The 15,231-nt window shown below is 33.9% G+C and overlaps 3 protein-coding genes across 3 annotated transcripts; 1 reads left to right on the top strand and 2 right to left on the bottom strand.

Moving 5' to 3' along the window:
• Positions 1-145: 145 nt before the first annotated feature.
• Positions 146-1,377, bottom strand: LOC11419377 (uncharacterized). The gene is made up of 3 exons (XM_003607499.4): positions 1,139-1,377; positions 1,009-1,053; positions 146-772 (listed from the first exon to the last, which is right to left on the bottom strand). Exons 1-3 carry the CDS (start codon positions 1,292-1,294, stop codon positions 401-403), a joined length of 573 nt encoding a protein of 190 aa, XP_003607547.1. The 5' UTR covers positions 1,295-1,377; the 3' UTR covers positions 146-400.
• A 942-nt stretch (positions 1,378-2,319) lies between these two features.
• Positions 2,320-3,705, bottom strand: LOC11414121 (senescence-specific cysteine protease SAG39). The gene is made up of 2 exons (XM_003607500.4): positions 3,165-3,705; positions 2,320-3,063 (listed from the first exon to the last, which is right to left on the bottom strand). Exons 1-2 carry the CDS (start codon positions 3,607-3,609, stop codon positions 2,471-2,473), a joined length of 1,038 nt encoding a protein of 345 aa, XP_003607548.1. The 5' UTR covers positions 3,610-3,705; the 3' UTR covers positions 2,320-2,470.
• Positions 3,706-11,970: 8,265 nt separating this feature from the next.
• Positions 11,971-14,962, top strand: LOC11422912 (basic leucine zipper 34). The gene is made up of 4 exons (XM_003607502.4): positions 11,971-12,984; positions 13,237-13,327; positions 13,471-13,597; positions 14,140-14,962. The coding sequence occupies exons 1-4, from the start codon at positions 12,386-12,388 to the stop codon at positions 14,307-14,309; spliced, it is 987 nt and encodes a 328-aa protein (XP_003607550.1). The 5' UTR covers positions 11,971-12,385; the 3' UTR covers positions 14,310-14,962.
• The last annotated feature ends 269 nt before the right edge of the window (positions 14,963-15,231 follow it).

The following is a 15,231-nucleotide window of genomic DNA, read 5'->3' on the forward strand; positions in this document are numbered from 1 at the left end:
ATTTAACAACTTTCGTCCCTCTTTTCTCTAGTAATACATTATACATCATTTTGCAACATATTTATCTAATCAATACTTCTATTGAGTGCTAAAAAACGTAACTAATACTTTGTCTCTTTGTGAAAAAAAGGAACAAGAAAAGAGCTCAAAATCAGAAATTACTAATATCTACATGCTAAAATAAGGGTATCAAGCATACAACAAACAGAAAGAACTATTCTTATCTCAGGGAAAGAACTCAATGTAAAATTTACTGATATAGTATGAAGCATCACATTCACTATCTTTACATCTTCATAATCCAAACCTAGAATTGGTTAAATGGATCAACAACACAACACATATACTATAAGTCTATAACTGTAAGAGAGAAAAGCAAGAGAATGATTGAGTCATTTACTCAGCACGAAGCAGAATCAACAATTGACACGGAAGATTGAAGAGATTGAATACTGCTCCTCTTACGCCTCGGCACCAATTTTGCAGCTTCTAGCTTACGCTTAAAAGTTTCAGGAGTGAGACTACGGCTCTGTGAGTGCGACTGATTCGCGACTCCGGGATTCTGATCCATGGAAGCAGGAAACGATCTCCTATCCTCGCAGCAACCGAATTTCTGGATAGAAGTGACACAACATTCTTGCCAGTTGAGATCGCTGAGATCTGCAACAGCTTCCTCCACCGTCAGCACAGCGAACGCGGAAATGCTCTCGGAAAGCGTAGATCGTGGTAGATCCACCAGATCGATCGCGTCCACAGCATCAGTCAACACTTTCTGCAAATTAGATCCAAAATCAGTTTCGCAAATTTCATAAAACGAAATTATTCATCGACAATCTCTTCTTCTTTGAAAATTCGCATATCAACAACAGCAACATTAGATTAAATAAAAACTCGTTCAACTAACTATTACTACTACAGATCTTCCGAATTCAATTGAACAGTTGAATTTAAAAATCTATATGATAAATAAATAGATAAAAAGGAAAATCAGAGAGAAATTGTACGTACCTTAGGAGCGTGATGAATTTTCTTGAAGCCGTGAATACGAATGACCTGAGAAGAAAAAAACGATGAGAAAATTGAAATTGAAAATGAAAATTAGGTTTGATGAATGAAAATAGAAGGAAATGAATGGAACCTGATTGAGTTGATTCATGGTGAGATCAACGGTGTGGCGAGAGTGAAGAAGATGAATGTAATCTTCGAGGCAGATCTTCTCGTTCTTTGCTGGTCGCTTCTTCGTGGAGATTGCGTGTGGTACCATTGCCATTCCCGTTGAGAATTCTTCTGCCATTGAAATTTCAAATTTCAATTCAAACTGAAAATGAAAGAGGGAAATGGGAACTTTTATACCCCTCCTCGCGCGCTTTTTCACGAGTTTGTTACTAGTCTATTAGCACTTCTTCTAGATCTTTCTTGTTTGTTTGCAAAATTAAATAATATTATATAGTTAAAATGGAAGTTTTCATTAGTTAAGTCAATAATAGTTACCATAATATAACAAGATTCTGTGTTAATAAGTGTAAAAATATGTGAATTTTAGTTTTCATTCAAATATATTAAGGTTGCGTTTGGCCTACTTGTTTCGAGTTTAAAAGTTATTTTGAAATTAAAGTTAAAAATAATAGCTTTGAAAATAAAACTAAAGTTGTTTGCTACTTATAACTTTTCTAAGATTTTTAATCTACTTTAAAACTAAAAATGTTTGGCAAACTAAAATTTCTTAAAGATATCATAATTGCATTTTGATATTTTTTTAAACAGCCTACATTAGAAAACTTGTAAAATAATACTTAAATCATGTTTGGTAAACTAAGATTTCTTAAAGATATCACAATTGCATTTTGATATTTTTCTATAAAATTATGTTTGGCTCTTCTTCTACTCATTCACATATGTTATCAACAAATTTGACGACAAATACATTATAAATGAAGGAGTGGATTGACTTGTTAAAAATGGAGCTTCGTCTTTTTAAAATTTGCAAATTTGAGAAAGTTGTCGTGTTAATTTATTGTCATGGCAGATGCATATGGTGTGGCTCAATGCGTTTGTAGTTTTTCTTCTTTTTATTGTTTTTATTTTTTTTCCACGCTGATAAAAATAATGCATTATAAGTATATATGTATCAATGGAGAAAATTACACGCATGATTGCTTGGTCCAATTATAAATATAAATTTTATAGAGAACAAAAACACTCTTCTAAATCATAAGGAAAAAAAACACTCCTAAAACTCTTCATTTGGTTTTTAAACTCATCAAAGAATTCAAAGACATAAAAGGAAAACGTAGAGAAAAAGGAGTGTTAACAACAAGATTTACTCTTGATTCCTTAATTGTATTAATAGATACACAAGTATATACATAAATCGCAAATCACATTCTATGTAGCTGCTAAATGGAAGAACAACCACATTAATTTAGCATAATTTACATAGTTTAGGTAACATACGCATTAAGTTTGGAAGTTAAGCAGTAGGGTAAGATGCTTCCATTGCAATGCCACAAAGTCCTTCGGCTGCATCGACTCCCCTTTGCATCTTAATGTATCCTTCTTCACCCCAATCAGTTCCCCATGAATTCTTAACCAACCAATACTTGGTTCCATCATTACCGACACCATAACCTACGGCTGTGACACCATGGTCCAACTCAGTTCCACATGAACCAGTAAAGACACCACTTTTGTAAAACTGAAAGTCAGACCCACTAGCATCAATAGCTACGGAAATTGGTTGATTTGCCACAGCTTTCTGCAGTGCCTGCTCATTGTTGGCAGGGACATCTTCATACCCGGTAATAGTAACTGCATGGATGGATGCTTTGTTTGCACTGCAAGTTCCGTCAACACCTTGATAGGGGTATTGAGCTTCAGTGTTGAGTCCATGATTTTGAATGATGAATTTGAAAGCATCATCCATAAGACCACCCTCACAACCTTGGTCTACACCTTTTGTGTCACAATCAACAAGTTCTTGTTCCGATAAAGAGACCAACTTCCCAGTACTCAACTTATGGATTCCTTCGGTTGCCGCAACAGCAGAAAATGCCCAACAACATCCTACAAAAAGGTAAATTAAAATTAACTAGAGTTTAATGACAATTCAATATTTGATCACATAGTTTGTAATTGAATGCATTACATAATAGATAGACACTTACCACATTGACCTTGGTTCTTCACTGGTGTTACTGCTCCTTTCTTTCTCCAATCCACTGTTGATGGAACACTTGCATTTTCATACTTAAAAGTACTTGTCTTTGTGATTGAGGAGCACATATGACCTTTGAATTTGTTTCTAGATGCTATGAACTCCTCGTTGGTGAGGTCTGCAAATTGATTAATGCCTAATTTGTATAACTTGTTATTGCCAGCATTGTTGGAAGCTTCAATGTAATTTACGTTTTCTTTGAATATCTTTAAACGATTCTCTCTTTCTTGAAGATCCTTATAGACTTTGCCATAGTGAACCATCCATTGTTCATGCTTCTCATATATGTTGGAGTCATCTTGGAGAGTACGAGAAGTGACTTGAATAGCAAACAATCCCAAACATAAAAGCAATGACAATGAAATGCTATGATATAATTGATTATTGGCAGTCATCGTAATTAATTAGTAAAGGATGAGACTAATTTGGAACCAACAACTGCTTCAGGTTGATTAATATTTATCAGTTAAAGGTGAGAAAGATGTGTTGTGCTTTTACCCATATTTTTTTTGGTATTTATAGGTAAGTTAATGATGAATTATGTATTATATTAATAATTTTGTAGTGCTAAAAACAATTTTCTATTCAACGTAACTGTGACAATTTTCTGAATGAGACCGAATGTCCGAATCTAGCTAATTACTGAAGGCATTTTTTGGTACAAATAATTATATCACAAATCACAATCATCTCTCTTTTTGTTTCACGGCAACAAGTGCTATTGAATAAACAAATACTCAATAAAGAGATTAAGTTCATTGTGATACTTTTATATATTAGAAAAATGTTTCATAGTGTTTACGGATATTTTGTCTTAGAAAAGGTAAATCAAATCTGAAATACAAGTAAATGTTTGATCACCGTGACTTGACTACGGGAGCCTAAGCTAATCAATAAATAGACTCACGTTTGTATAAGATTGTTTGAAAATGTCTGTAAAAAAGATTGTATCGTTAATTGTTTTAAAATTTAATTATTCGAATGTAAAAGACGGTTGAATTGTAGAAGATTAAGAATAAAAGAACATGGAATTTGAAAGATCGAATTGTTAAAGCAAATGGCTTGATTGTCCTTTTGATCCTCTGTTTAATTTTTTTTGAACAAGTTGATCCTCTATTTAACTAAAGTTGTGGTCCTACAATTTTTATTTTTGATGCGTTTTGTTTACGACTCATGTTTTTGATCCAAAGATGATCACGTTTATCACGCAAAAAGGATGGATTTTGTTGATCCTAAAAGTGATATTTTCTCTTGAGATTTAACATTGAGGATTTGAGGCAAAATCAAACACTTTCGACGTCAAAAATTCCGTGCCAAAAAATCTAGGTTGGGACTAATATTGCAACAAACATGAAAACTGAGGATCAAAAATTTTGATTTTAGAAAAGGATATTATTTTCATGTATCTAATCAAATAGGGGGGATGTAATTGAGTCGATGTAAATCGTTGAATAGCAAATGGCCTAGAAAGTTTTACAAATAAGTAAATGAATGTAAAAATTAGAAATTTGAATTGAAATGTTTGACGAAAAGGTAAATTACTTTAAAGTTAAATTTAATCTTTAATTTGAACTTATATATAAATTAATAAATATCAAATATTAAATAGTTAAATTATTAAACTAATGATATAGTAAGATCCTATCAATGATATGTCAACAAATAAAGTCTTTTAGAATATGAGACATTTTTTTTTAGAATATGAGACATAAACGTTTGTAAAATAAATAGGGGCTAAAATTTAAAACTGAAAATTTATAGGACAAAAAAATAGAAGATATATTCTAGAGAGATTAACACTGAAAATTGATAATCGAACATGAATTGGCATTTGTTTGTGAGACGAGCATGGTGCTTTTGTCTTGGCAAAGACAATGAGCTTCTCTCCTATGTTCCCAGTTGCAACGATGAAGCAACAGGTATGCTCCAAGCGATGCAATGGATCAATGATATGCAATTTGAAAATGTGGTTTTTGTGATCGATTCTAAGACAACAATTGACGCTTTTCATAGACAAATTGATTTCATGGAATTCGGTCATATTAATTATATCACAGTTTGTAGGGATTTTTTCTCAACTCAATTCACAAAATCTCAAGTAGAATGTCGTCGTAGACAAACAAACATGCTAGCTCATACATTATCACCCGAGACCACTTTATTAGCTACTATCATTATTCATTTTGTTATACCTCAATATATTGATTTACTTCTTATTAAAGATATGCTATAAGCTCCTTTCTTTAAAAAAACACTAAAAATTGATATATTTATAGTAACTAAATAAACATATTTGTTTAAAAAAAAAATATATATATATATATATATATTTAACTGTGATATATATAATACAATGGATCCACGATTATGCTTTATTGGCAGGCACTTCCTTGATTTGCGAATTTTATATATCCCTATCTCCTAATCATGATGATTTAAGGCTTTGTCAAACTATTGTCTCCATTAAAATTTAAAAAAACTAAAGAGTTGCAGTTAAGAAAAGATCATGGAAGAAGGAAGGTGCCTGGAAGCACATCCACAAAGAGAGGGAGGGCATTTTTTATTATTATAATATTAAGTAATATACCCAACATGTGGCAATGGTTTGTGGACAAAGCAAAGAAAGCTAGCATAGTGCATGCAATCAATTCACATGGGCGCATATAACATCATCCTTTACAAGATACTCCAGAGACTATATATGGCCTCTTAATATCCAAACTCATTCAAATAAAAACTGCAAATCAACCAAATTTTGAACACTGCATCACTGCATAACATCATCCTTTTCCTAAAAACTAGTGTTCGGATTGACTGTTTAGCCTGGTTAAGATTTCATATTCATTATACACTTACGCGGTTACATACAATTACAAGTAGAGAATTGCTGTTCCCACATGTTGTTTGGCTGTGCCACACGAGTAAAATACGAAAATGCCCTTCGGTAGTTTGCTACCGAAGTTTTTAGGAAACCGACGGCAATTAACTGCCGAGGAAATCTGAACTTAAACAATTTCGGCAGTTAACTACCGAAGAAAACTGCGGAAGAAAACCTCGGTAGTTAACTGCCGAGGAAATCTTCATCTAAAAAACATTTCAAAATCATTCTAAATTATTTTGAAAGCCGTATTTTTACACAAAGTTTTAAAATTCATCATAACAGTTCAAATAACAAATAAATATTGGTGCAAATGCACAACTTAATTAAACCAACATTTTTGTACATTAAACAAAATAAAAAAAGCCCATGAAATTAAAAATAATGTCATCAAAGTAGAAATATACAAATATACATAACTCAATGTCATCAAAAGACTAAAACTAAAAAATAAGTCCTAAAAAAGGAAAATAGTACTACTGGTCCTGATCCTGCTGATGGTGCCTCCTCCTCGGCCTCTGGGCTCTCCTCCTGGTCAAAATCGGCGCGATCTGCTCCCTCATATGGGTCATGGCCTCAAACCACTGCTGAGGGGTCATGCTCATGACCTCCTCCTGGCCTAACTGCGCATCAGCGTAGGCAACAGCGCCACTAACCATGTCATAGGTGTCAGGCGAGCTTCTCGCCTCATACCGCTCCCACTGGTCTGCAATGATCTGCTCTTCATTTACAGGCCTCGGAAGATCTCCTGGAATAGGTGGCAAGATCTGAGGGTGAGACACCCTAGTGTACCATATGACGTCCCCGATCGTCATATGGCGGGTAGCCATCCGCCACCCGCCATGTATCCTCTCCTGCCTGCTCACCCCGATCGTCCGCCTTAAGCGTGTGAGTGCGGAAGTCGACGAACATCTGCACAATTGAAGGCGGTGGGAGGTCCCTAACATCAGTCGGATGTCTGGGGATGGTCTGCACGTATCCGTACTGCCTCAAAACCCTCTCGGGCAAGTGACGGTACACCCTACGGACACCGCACATAATCCATCCAGAATACCAGAAAACCTCCTCGAAGTCCTGGATCTCTCTGTGCTCCTCGTACGGCCTTCAGCATGCATCATCTAACTGTATACGATCGAGCAGTGACCGATACGTGATCCCCTCCCCATGACCCTTCTGGAGCTTCCACCTCGCTGCAACCGGATAGTTTTCCAGGTAGTCAGTGTTGAGATCAACCCTGAAAAATGCGCCAAAAACCATGCCTGCACAAACCAAACAAATAACATTTATAAATTATTACGCACAGAAAAATATAACAAAAAAATAAAGTTAACATAAATATAAAATTTAAGTTTTCTTACAGTGAGCAGTGTCACGCTCCCCCCAAGCGCTCTGTGTCCAGGCCTACATGCATCCGCCAACTCGCCGTATAGGTAGGCGAGGGTCATACCTCCCCAGGAATAATTACGCATTCCTGCGTAGCCGTCCGCCATGGTCGTCAAATATATCAGCTCGATGCGCTTGTTGCTTCTATCGTCAAACAACAAGCATCCGACCAAGTACATAAGGTACCACCGGACACAGTATGTCCTGACCCTCGCCAGCTCCTCAAGCTCCTCAGGATCCTCCGTACCCGCCAATACGTTGGCCCTACCAAGGTACGAGGTATAGAAGTCCCTCAGCCTCGGGTAGCTAATGTACCCACCGTACTCCTGGTTGCAGATCTTTTCAGCCTCATGCTGGGACACACCCAGATACGTCATCAGCAGTGCCGCTCCCTCATGCTTGGGCATCTTCTTCTCATAATCCAACATCCGCCCCTCAATAGGAAGATGCGTGAGACATGCGAAATCATCCAATGTCACAGTCATCTCCCCCATCGGCATGTGGAAGGTGTTGGTCTCCGGATGCCACCTCTCGCATAAAGTCAGCAGCAGGGCATGAGGCACGGTGGAGTACCCCAAGTAAACCAAATCGTGTAGCCCGCTCTGCTGAAGCGCATCCCAAAACCAATTCTCATTCCCGTTAGGGCGTCCGAGAGTGAGAATCTTGGCCACATGATTAATCGGTTTAAGCACGCGGGTCTTACGAACCTGAAATAATAGAAAAATAAATATGGTTTAAACAAAAACACATATAAAGAAAACAATTAAACATAAAAAATAGAATTAAAAAAATAAACATATAACAGTGTATATAATAATTAAAACAAACACACATTTAAAGAAAATAATTAAACATAAAGAAAAAGAATTAAAAAAAAACACATATAGAGGCGGATATAATAATTAAAACAAACACACATTTAAAGAAAATAATTAAACATAAAGAAAAAGAATTAAAAAAAACAAATATAAAAGTGCATATAATAATTAAACAAACACACATTTAAATTAAAGAAAATATTTTAACATAAAGAAAAACCAATTAAAAAAACACATATAAAAGTGGATATAATAATTAAACAAACACACATTTAAATTAAAGAAAATATTTTAACATAAAGAAAAAACAATTAAAAAAAAATACACTTACATTATTTGAATTATACCAGAGTGGCAACGCCACATGACCGGCATAAGAGTGGAGCAAGGACAAGTCAGCCGGTCCACTAGGAAAGGGATGGTCCGTAGGTAACACCTCCGGTGCAGCAGCTGCTGCAATGTCATCCTCGTCTCCTGCATCCTGCTGCTGTGGTATATGATCCTGGTCATATCCACCATCCGTCACATCATGCTGTACCTGATCCTGATAGTTCAGGTACTCCACCCCAGTCTAGTCAACAGGCTGTGACGGGTCAACAACCTGTGACTCGTCAGGCTGTGTAGCCTGAGAGCTTCCTGAGCCAACTCCCCTCCGACCTCTACCCCTCTTTGGGATGTGGCCGCTCTGCCTCTCCCTGCGGTGGCTCTGAGTCATGGCGCGCCTACCACCAATTATCTTCGATGGATCAATGGGGTCCTGATCGGCCATATCTACAAAAAAAAAAAAAAAATTAACATCATTTCAATAACCTAATCAAACACATTAAACCTAAACTAAACATAAACATAAACCTAATTAAACCTAAACTAAACTAAACATAATTAAACCTAATTAAACATAAACATAAACACATTAAACCTAAACTAAACATAAACAAAATTAAACTCATTAAAAGTACAACAATGAACATAATTCTCGTGTAACCTAAACTAACTAAAAAATCAAAATAAACTTAACCAAAGTATAATTAACATCATTTCTATCATTTCCATAACTAAACTAACTAAATAATCAATAAAATTGTCATTGAGACATTTTATCAAACACTTTGTGTGCAAAGTATAAAACATATTCAAATTGTGTTCATTTGCCACCATTCAAAGCCACATTATGATTTAAACTACATAGGCAACAACTACATTCATTTATCAATACATAAACTACACGTGCAATGATGAAATTGTCAATTCATTTATAAAACCTAACCAAATGCAAACTACTCAATTTTTTTTAAAAACTTAACATAAACAAATTAACATTAACATTAAAATGATTGACACAACTTACTTGTGATAATGTGCACTTGATTTGCTTGCAATTCGTGAAAATGGATTTGGTGAAGATTGGAGAGAAATTGAGAATTTTGAATGTTTTTTTGTAAATGGGAGGTTGTGGTTCTGCGTTCTAGTTATGTCCAGATTTCCTCGGCAGTTAACTACCGAGGTTTTCCTCGGCAGTTAACTGCTGCCGGTTTCCTAAAAATTTCGGCAGTTTACTACCGAAGGACATTTCCGTATTTTACTCGTGTGGCACATCCATACTATATGTGGGAACAGCAATTCTCTTATAAGTATCCGTTATGCGGTTAAATCCATAAATTTTTAGATATCCATGAGTATATTTAGATATCCACATATAACGTTTTTTAAAATGATTTTTGTTAAAAAAAATCTTTTTACAATTACTTAAGCTTAAACAAAAAATCATCACATTCATTTCCTTCTTTTTACACCAAAAAAAAAAAAAAATCCTTCTTTTTACCAAAACATAACAATATTCTTACACAATAATATACATATACATAATAATATTCATACATTTATTTCTAAGCATAAAATAGTTCGTCAACTTTCCTTCAAAAAATGCGTATTTTTTTTACGAGTTGAAATAATCTTTTATGTTTAAGTAAGGATACTTGGGTATTTTACTTACTTTAACAACGGATACAGATATTTGTGTGCTCGGGTAACATCAAATCCCCATTTGTATCAATTAAGTAACGATAATTAAAATATTCATTTATTTTATCAATTGATATTCATTCATTAGGATAGTCATCATGTATCCGTCATCAACAGATACATAATTTTTTTCCATCTTTAGTCCACTATTCTATACTCTCTTCGTACTCTTAAAATATCAAAATAAGTTAAATTTGTATTAAAACGAGACTTAAAAAAGAATAAAGGATGTAACATATACAATCTAGTTGAGTTGTCTTAATGAATATTTTTAAAATATAAACATTTTATGATTTTTTTTAATAAAAAATTAAAAATATAAATGCCTAAAGTCTACGAAAGGAGTACAATTTTTTGTTATCGTAATTAAAGTACATGTATTTTTTTTTTTATCATACAACCATCAAAATCAATATGTTTAAATAAATATTGACGGTGAAACCGAATCGCATTCCATGCATTTCCACTGTCAAAAAATCTTAAGCACATGCCATTTTTCATTTTTCTTTTATTTTTTAGGGGAAGCACATGCCATTTGTTCTTCTCTCAGATAATAAAGATGATTTCAGAACCCATATGATCTCACCAATCATCAACACCCTCTAGTGGCAATTTGTTTTTGGGTACACTCCTCAAGTGGGGTAGTCATACCTCTTTGAACTAGAGACATTAATTCTCTAAACTAATTTTGATTATACCTAATTTTATTTTGATCTTTAATTTGATATTTTTATAGTTCCTCCTATTGCTTCCACTTCAAAAATATATCCAAATTGGTTAGTGTTATGGTACATACGTTTTTTGGCCCGTATCATCCAACATTAAGACCAATTAGGAATATGACATAAAGCTCCAATAAACAGACCCGTCTAAGTTCATTGAGGTGACCATCTCGTCAGGTCACTTGAGATCCAACTTCCTGCAGCATTTTAAGAGGAATAGCACTTTCAAATGATGTACTAGGTTAAATTTAGTTGTAAAGGTGGGTATATGTATCATACTCTTGACTTGAGATCAAACTTTCTCACATTCGTATATGACCTTATTTGACTAATTCAAAGAGATTAAATTTCTTAACTGCACATGAGATAGATAATTGCTAATATAAGGGTATCTCAAGCCAAAATCCACCCACTAAAAGACGGTCAAAAGGGCACGTGGTGGCTTTCCCACTAGTTATTATTAATGTAGTACTAGACTTAATTGCATTTTGGCCTCTTAAGTATCACAATCTTGCAATTTTGATCCTCTATAAAAAAAACAATAACAAATCAGTCCCTTAAGTTTATCCCCGCATCATTTAAAGTGAGGTGCCACGTGTGACTTTCTATTTTCTTAGAGGACAAAATCGAAAGATTATGATACTTAAAGGATCAAAACTGTAATTAAGACTAATAAATAAACTGCAATTTTTTATTTTAAATTAAAATATTGCTTTTAAAAAAATCAAATACTTCAATTTTTAATACATTAAATACATAACTTTTAAAAGAACTTATTATTTAAAGTTCTTAAAAATGTTTTAAACCATAGTAGTTACTAACATTTTCTATAAATAAAACATTGGCGACTTTCCAGTAATACCGTTAAGTTGAGGAGACCCAAAACAAAACATTTTCTCCTCCCAGACAGCTGTTCCATAGCTGTCCAATTCTTCTCACCATGTGACCCTACTACACAAACACATAGATGCAGATACCCCCCACAGATTTATTTATTGGGATTTCAACCCAACACAATAATATATTGAATTAAAAATAAATAAATAAAAGTTGATGATTATAATGTACTAATATATTTATATTGAATTGAATTCATCATATTGTTGTTCTTCTTGTGCCTTTCTAACATTCCCTCTGGCTCCTTCACATACATACATGTCTTTATAAAAAAACCTATGCTACATGCTTCTTCATTTTGTTTGTCTACTTGACACACACATTAATTCATACACACACATTGCATTGCATTGTATATATAAATAAGATCACATTTCATTTGTTGAGGCAATTCCACTGTAGCTAGCTAGTTTTTTTTTTGGTTATAGAGTTTATCTCTTTTCTCTCAAATATGGCTCAATTGCCACCAAAGGTTCCAATTCCAAACATGACACCAACTTGGCCTGAATTTTCTTCTCACCAAAAAATGCCTAACCTTAAAACCATCTCACCAAGTAATGCTTCAAACTTTTCCAACAATCAACAAAACCCTTCATGGGTGGACGAGTTTCTTGACTTCTCGTCCACCAGAAGAGGGGCACACAGGCGTTCGGCCAGTGACTCAGTGACCTTCATAGAAGCATCGATGATGGAGCATTGTCGCCGTAGGGATGGAGACAATGAGTTTGAAAGGTTTGATGATGAACAATTGATGTCCATGTTTAGTGTGGACGAGGTTTCAAGGAATAATACCATGATGCCACCACCAGCTACATTGTCATCTAACTCTAACCCTTCAACTCCTTCTGATCATAACAGCATCAATGATGAGAAAGAGGAAGATGAGGAGGAAAAGATGCAACAGAAACAATTGAAGCATGAATCTGATGAGGATGAAATTGGTGAATGCAAACAGGAAAATGGAGGAGTTGTGAATGATGAAGATGACAATAATGGAAATACAACAACTTTTTCAAGTCCAAAAATTACTGACCCCAAGAGGGTCAAAAGGTACTGCTCAAACATATTATTCATGTCACACAATTGTCACATTTCTAAAACCAAATATGTGTATTACATGGCTTACTTAATTTGTAGTATTTTAATTTTTTTTTTCTGGTGTAATATATTAGAATGAATTTGCTGTGAATCTGTGATTGAAACATGAGCTAGTAGTGGTGATGGTGATTATGTAAGAATGTATTTTTGTACCTTTTCATTCATATGATGTGATTGTAATTATTGTGTTTGCATATGTATCAGAATCCTGGCAAATAGACAATCTGCACAAAGATCAAGAGTGAGGAAACTGCAATACATATCAGAGCTTGAGAGAAGTGTGACTTCATTACAGGTGAATTTAATAGTTACATTGAACATGATGGTAACATAACTTTATACAAGCATATACTTATAATTTGATGTGTATAGTACTTAATATTAATATTATGATTATATTTTGTTTTAACTTATTGTATAATTTATTGATGTATGAAGGCTGAAGTATCAGTGCTGTCACCACGGGTTGCATATTTGGATCATCAGAGGTTGCTTCTAAATGTTGATAACAGTGCTATCAAGCAAAGAATCGCAGCCCTAGCCCAAGACAAAATCTTCAAAGATGGTATGCTACATCCTAAATATATTCTCATTTCACCTTTTACACTGTCATGTAGTATAAGTTTTCTGATTCATTAATTAATCACTGTTTAGATTTTGGTGTATATATATGGTCATTGATACGTAGTTTTATACTTTCAGTATGTCATGTTCAAGAGAAAGTTTATAGAGATGTACTTTTCAATTGTACCACTAATTATTTTTACTATAGGAGAATAATTAATTAATAATGAATGAAAACTATATTATAGGCTTATAAATGGAAGAAAGGATAACAACGGAATTAGGTTCTTTTTTGTGGAACTTTGCATCGTACGGCACATGAGTTGAATCAGAGCAATTATTAGAGAAGAGGACAGATTGATATTGATTTTAGTAAAAGCACTTGCATGCAGTTGCACAAATATTAAAATGATGTATGTCTGAGATAACCATGTGCTGTGTCTGCAACTAGTAGTTATAGTCATTAAGATTACTACTAGTGGTACTACTTAATAATACTAATATTATACTACATGTTACAATGAATATTAATTAATAATGCAGCTCATCAAGAAGCATTGAAGAGGGAGATAGAGAGGCTGAGGCAAGTGTATCACCAACAACAAAACATCAAGAACAATGCTACAGCAGCAGCAGTGTCACCATCTCCATCACCTAAACCACGATGTGATAATGATACTCACATTGAAAATGAACATCTTATCAATGTTTGAGACATGGCTAGTTCACATGATCCTATGTTGTCTTTCTTGATATTTTTTTATTTTTAGAAGGTGGATATTTTTATTTTTGTTGGAATATCCCTATTTCTTACTACTAAAATTTGGAAGGAAGAATAATTAAGTAGAAAAAGAAAAGACAAAAAGTTGTAATGTAATGGTAAGAAATTTTGATGAAGGATAATGTGATGGGAGAATATAAGTGGTAAGCTTTTGCTATCAAACTGTGGTAGTCACGTGATGTGTTTACTTTATATAATGGGACCACTCAAAGTTGCATGATTGGAATTCAGTGAAACACATGTGCACCACTCAGTGACATCAATATCAAAGAGAAGAAATAAACAGTACTTGGTGGTGTTGGTGTCTCCTTTAACTATATGGGGTTTATGTAATGTAATGTTGGAGATTCTTTCGTTTTCTTTTTTTGTTAGTATTTGTTGTTGTTGTCTTTGATTCTTTTCAATTATTTTAATTATGTTGTTTTTCAATTCAAGTTGGAAAACAAAACTAGTGGAGTTTTGTTGGGATGGATGAAAGGAAGGTGTGTATGTCACTGAAATCTTGCCTCCTATGGGTTTTGATTTGTTGTACTCTTTTTTTAATTATTGATGTTTTCCATGGATATGTAATCTTCTTTATTTTGACATATTAATTGGAAGGAAAAAAAAACCAAAGTGTAAATATTTTCATCAATTCTAGTTGTATATGCATATGGTGAGTGTAAAATGTTACACCATGTTTTCCTATGAATTACTAGTGATAGATGCAAGCAACTAGAATGGGACAATGAATCAGTGATGTTAGGATTTTAGAGATATTTATTTATACAAATTTCTGAAAGTAGTTGTGAATTGATAAGAGTATATGCCATTGAATCATTGATGTCATAATTCTAAAAAAAAAAATGGTCCCA

This window comes from Medicago truncatula, chromosome 4, assembly GCF_003473485.1.
Source record: "Medicago truncatula cultivar Jemalong A17 chromosome 4, MtrunA17r5.0-ANR, whole genome shotgun sequence".
NCBI lineage: Eukaryota > Viridiplantae > Streptophyta > Magnoliopsida > Fabales > Fabaceae > Medicago > Medicago truncatula.